The sequence below is a fragment of the Teleopsis dalmanni genome, chromosome X (genome assembly GCF_002237135.1).
Source record: "Teleopsis dalmanni isolate 2A chromosome X, ASM223713v2, whole genome shotgun sequence".
In the NCBI taxonomy this organism is placed as follows: domain Eukaryota; kingdom Metazoa; phylum Arthropoda; class Insecta; order Diptera; family Diopsidae; genus Teleopsis; species Teleopsis dalmanni.
Window position 1 is genome coordinate 21,431,176 of NC_051848.1, and position 4,504 is coordinate 21,435,679.

Here is a 4,504-nt window from a genome sequence, read left to right on the forward strand (position 1 = left end):
ATCTAATGATTAGCACATCATCATAAAAACAATTACAATAATATTATAAATATATTTATATAGGACTAAAATATGACAACTATACGTTCATGAAGTGCTTAATAATGAAGTAACCGGTCGGTGAGACTCACTTCACTTCACAAAAGTGTTGCTATTATACAAAATTTTCAATTGCCATAAATTGACTGTTTCTTGTTGGTCATAATTGCGCTAATACCATGTTTCCACTGGTCTCATTAAGTCAGTTTTGTCATTAAGGCTACTATTGCGCATAAATTTTAGCACATTCACACTATCTCATTTAACCACTTTTATTCATTAATGTCGCTATTGACAATCATTTCACATATAAGAAGCTTACACATAAATGAGATCGTTATAAGTAAATCAAGTAATTTAACGTAAAAAATGTCAAATGCAACCCTTAAAAATAAATATCCCATAAGGGCAATTACCAAAATTAGAAATATTTCTCAAATGAAATATTCAAAAACAACGATTTTAGCCCTGCAAGCAAATATAACGCGATTATAGCGATAAATATTCAAAAAAAAACCAAGGAAAAAAAGTTTCAAATCTGGTTTCTAGGATGTGGTCGTAATGGCCACCTGAGGGAAATCATCTTTTATCATTCATGCTTTAAAAGAATGTATTGAATAAAAGAATACATAACATTTTTAGTTCAATTATGTTTATCTTTTTTCCATTTAAAATTTTGCATTTCTAAAAAAAACAGTTTGAAATATTTAAGATTAATGTTTATAACAATGATCTTTTAAACACAAGATCTAATAGATATGTAACAGATATTAAAAGAATATATACAATACATTGCAATTGGATGTATATAATCATATATTTACTATAATTCATATAACAGTGTTTATTTGAGTATATATTTGAAATTAATATAAATTTACTTGATTAATTTACTTAACTAATGAATTTTGTTTTTTTTATAAACAAATAAGTGTTTAAAAATAGTTTGTGAAAAATAAAAATAAAAACAAGAAATATAATTTGCAACATGGGTTTCCAGATTTTTTCAAAATTTATCCTTTAATTTTTTATATTGTCAAAGAGTTTTGTGATTCACATCGCTTAACCGAAGAAAAACCTCTGCAAAAAAAAAAAAATAAATATAAAACTATATCAAATTTTTCTTTTTTTTGCAAACCTTCAAAATTTATCATTTTTGTTATAATTTAATCTCTCCATCCTGAAAGGATTAAACGAAAGGTTAGTGTTACATTTGTCCTTTATCTTAACAGCCCCTGCATATAAATTGTGTATTTTTCATGTTTGCTGCCATCCTCCAAAAAATACACCTAAACGAATTATAAAAATTATTTCTTTTTCTCTCATTGACATCACAATTTTGACGACTCACCATGCCTCCTTCATCCATAATTTTGTTAAATAAGTACACCAAAAAAAAACTGATTGCATGATGATTTGATCTAATTATGATGAGATCTAAGACAGAAATTACCGACTCTGTGGAGGTATACAGCTTACAACTATTAACCTTTCCTTCCCGAAACAATCAAAAGAATCTGATAGTTCAATACATTAGTAAGAAAATCTGGCTTCATTCGGTTTAAGTATTAAAGTCTGCGTCCAAATGCTGTGAGTCTCGAGTTGTGCAGTAGACAATTTTCTGTATACCTATGACATACCAGAATCTTGTTTATCGTCGGTATTTTCTTTTTCACTTTATGGAAATAGTGAAGAAAAAACCATTAACTATATGGGTACAATATGGTATATGTTAAATTAATGAATTTTTAACTTACACTGTTACACTCTTCCTCCCGAATCTCATCATTCTAGCTTTTGAATCAGTTTTTTGACTTGAAATATATGATTTATTTCTTCCTTTGTTTCTTAAAAGCTTTCTTCTTAACAGGGTTACAGCCCATCGGCATATTAACTATAAGTGAACCTGAATGTCCACTTGGTCCCGGCATCTCCAAATTCTGTCGCTCAGTCATTGGAATCGAACAATTCATGGCACCCGTGTCAGTTTTATTCTTTCTCTCCTCATTAATTAAATGGAGCAAATTCTGTTTAAGTTTCAACTCATTTTTACTGATTGACGAAATTTTAAGCTTTGCCAGACTTTGCTTCTTTTTAACTAAACATCATTTATTAACCACAAACATAAGGACTTGTTTTTTTACTTCATATAATTTGTACTTACAGTTTTTTCTCTTGGGCTTTGGAGGATATTTCCGACCTTTTTGAACATTACGTTGTATTCGTAGTGTGCAACATTTTCCATTTATGTGCCGCTGATCCTTCTTCTCATCTTCATCCTCAAAGTCATCATCGTCGTCATCATCATCTACTTCTGATTCTGATTCTGAATCTAAATCACTTCCGTCTGAAGAGCAGTCACAATAAACAAGTCTTTTGTGTTTTCCTTGGAATGGTCTAGGTCCAATAATTGATGGTAATTTCCACACACTCTTTTTATTGTCTTCAAGTTGAATCCTCCTAACGTCTCTCTTAAAAGTCTTGTCAATTGAGTTGGCATGATTCTTTTTAAGAAAATTAACTTTCTTTATAAAGCCTTCTACGATCTCTTTTTGACGTTCGCGGTGTAAATTAAGTTCCTTTTTAAATGCTTTAAATATATCATCGAGTGAATCACTAAGATTTTCTTTCAATTTCCGACCCATATTTTATTCCGAAATATATAATACACTATAATTTGGATATAGAATTCTTTAGTTGTTGGCAGAGAAAAAATTAGAAACTGGCTTTAGTTGTAAAATATTTGAAATGAATTGAAATAAAAATTTGTTTAAGTTGAAATAAAAACACGCCTGCTTTATAAAATTATTTGAAAGTAGAAAAAATTCCAGAACGAGTTAACTTCGGATGATCATAATAGACATATATAAGATTTTAATAGGAAATTTCTTGCTTAAAACATAATAAGTGCGTGTCTTGTGTTAGGTGCATGTAGAAAACACTAGCTGATATTCTTATATTTAAAAAAAGGCCTCAACATCATGGCATACTAAATTGAGGTCATATTAGTGACGAAATAATTCTCCAGCTATCATCTACACAAATGTTCCGTATTTTATTTTGCTTTTATATATAAAGGTAATAAAATAACAATTTATTTATATTTTTTAAAAATTAACGTTTTTAAAATAATTTGAAAAACTATTCGTTAAAGACAAATTCGAAAACCTTATCATAGAAACAGTACCAAAAACAAGAAAAATTGCTTGCTAAAAGCATTAAAAATGTTTATAGTGCTTGCTTTGTTAAGTGAAAGCGCTAGTTAGCATGGACAGTATCGTTGAAAGGAAAATAATGGCAGTGCTAGCGAACTGCACTAAAAATGGTGACGGAATTAGTAAAATTAAGAATTGGGCTTCATTAGAGTTGAACTTTGTAAGTTGTAAGTTAAGTTACATAAAAATTTTTAATATTGAAGTTATTTTTTTGATTAACTTTACTTTGTATTATAATTTTTTGTGAGTAAATGTAATTTATGTTAAAAAGTACTTACTATGGAAACTAAAAAAATGCTAAAAACTTTTTATGCAGTCTATTATATTTCTTTGGGTATGTTTAGGACAATTTATTGTTTAAAGAATATAAGATATTATTTTTAATGTGATATATCGTATCTGGCTGCACTATATATAAATTCACACTTCCTTTAGTGAATTGTATAGCGACAGCTTGTTTTTTGGGGAAGGGGGGTTGGACAGAATTAAGTGTACAAAATATCTAAAATATTTATTAATAATGTGTAGTTTTTTTTTTTAAAGAAATTTACTACCTATGAACTGCAAAAGTTTTTAAGTTGACATAAATTATTGTGTCGAACAAATTACGAAATATTTTTGTTCATTTTTAAACGGCAGCCCCATTCGGTTTTCCTCCTCCGACTCAACAAATTACGTATAAAAAAATAATGGCTTCCACATTACAAGTATTTTTTTTAGTTTTTAAATAAGAAAATGTAGTAATGAAGCTATAAAACAATAAAACCGTAAAATAAGATACAAAAGGCAAAATTGACTTACTTATGTCAAAAATTTTAATTATGAGAATTGCTCCCTTGCGAAGGAAGTAGCGATTAAAAATTGAATTATTTCACGCCAATTGGTAAAAAATGTAAGGCATATGCATTTCGCTTAATTTAAATTCATAAAGTTTAACTGCTCCTGCTTCATTTTAAGAAACAAATATGCAATTTGTTGAAAAAAAAATGGGGCGAAAAAATAAGAATAAGTAAGCGTACAGGACCGGCAACAAAATGGAATGAAAATGGAAATCTGTTGGTGGCAGTTATCGTTGCAGTAAAAGTTTTTGTCCGAGATAAAGAAACATTTCCGCAGATAATTAATTGCAGCATGAAAACTCAGAGCTTTCCTTTCGCTTTATTTTCTTACATAAAGAAAAGGAAATGTGCAAGAGAAAGCAAGAATGAATACAAACAAACGAATATTCCGATTGCATAAATGACTACTTG

The 4,504-nt window shown here is 28.8% G+C and overlaps 1 protein-coding gene across 2 annotated transcripts; it reads right to left on the bottom strand.

Annotated features, from left to right (window-relative positions):
* Positions 1 to 1,661: 1,661 nt before the first annotated feature.
* On the bottom strand, positions 1,662 to 2,782 carry LOC119662697. Of its 2 annotated transcripts, XR_005250870.1 has the most exons (3): positions 2,204 to 2,782; positions 1,797 to 2,137; positions 1,662 to 1,714 (listed from the first exon to the last, which is right to left on the bottom strand). XR_005250870.1 is itself a non-coding variant. In XM_038072391.1 (2 exons), exons 1-2 carry the CDS (start codon positions 2,682 to 2,684, stop codon positions 1,869 to 1,871), a joined length of 750 nt encoding a protein of 249 aa, XP_037928319.1. In that variant the 5' UTR covers positions 2,685 to 2,782; the 3' UTR covers positions 1,796 to 1,868. The 2 variants fall into 2 exon arrangements, 1 of the variants encoding a protein (XP_037928319.1); XM_038072391.1 differs by lacking the exon at positions 1,662 to 1,714 and having other exon boundaries at positions 1,796 to 2,137.
* Between the last annotated feature and the right edge of the window lie 1,722 nt (positions 2,783 to 4,504).

What these genes read in the sequence shown, in the direction of transcription:
- LOC119662697 (XM_038072391.1), bottom strand. Translation starts at nt 2,684, where the DNA reads ATGGGTCGGAAATTGAAAGAAAATCTTAGTGATTCACTCGATGATATA. An exon ending in AAAGCCCAAGAGAAAAAACT is followed by an intron (nt 2,138 to 2,203) that starts GTAAGTACAAAT and finishes AATGATGTTTAG; the next exon opens with TTAAAAAGAAGCAAAGTCTG.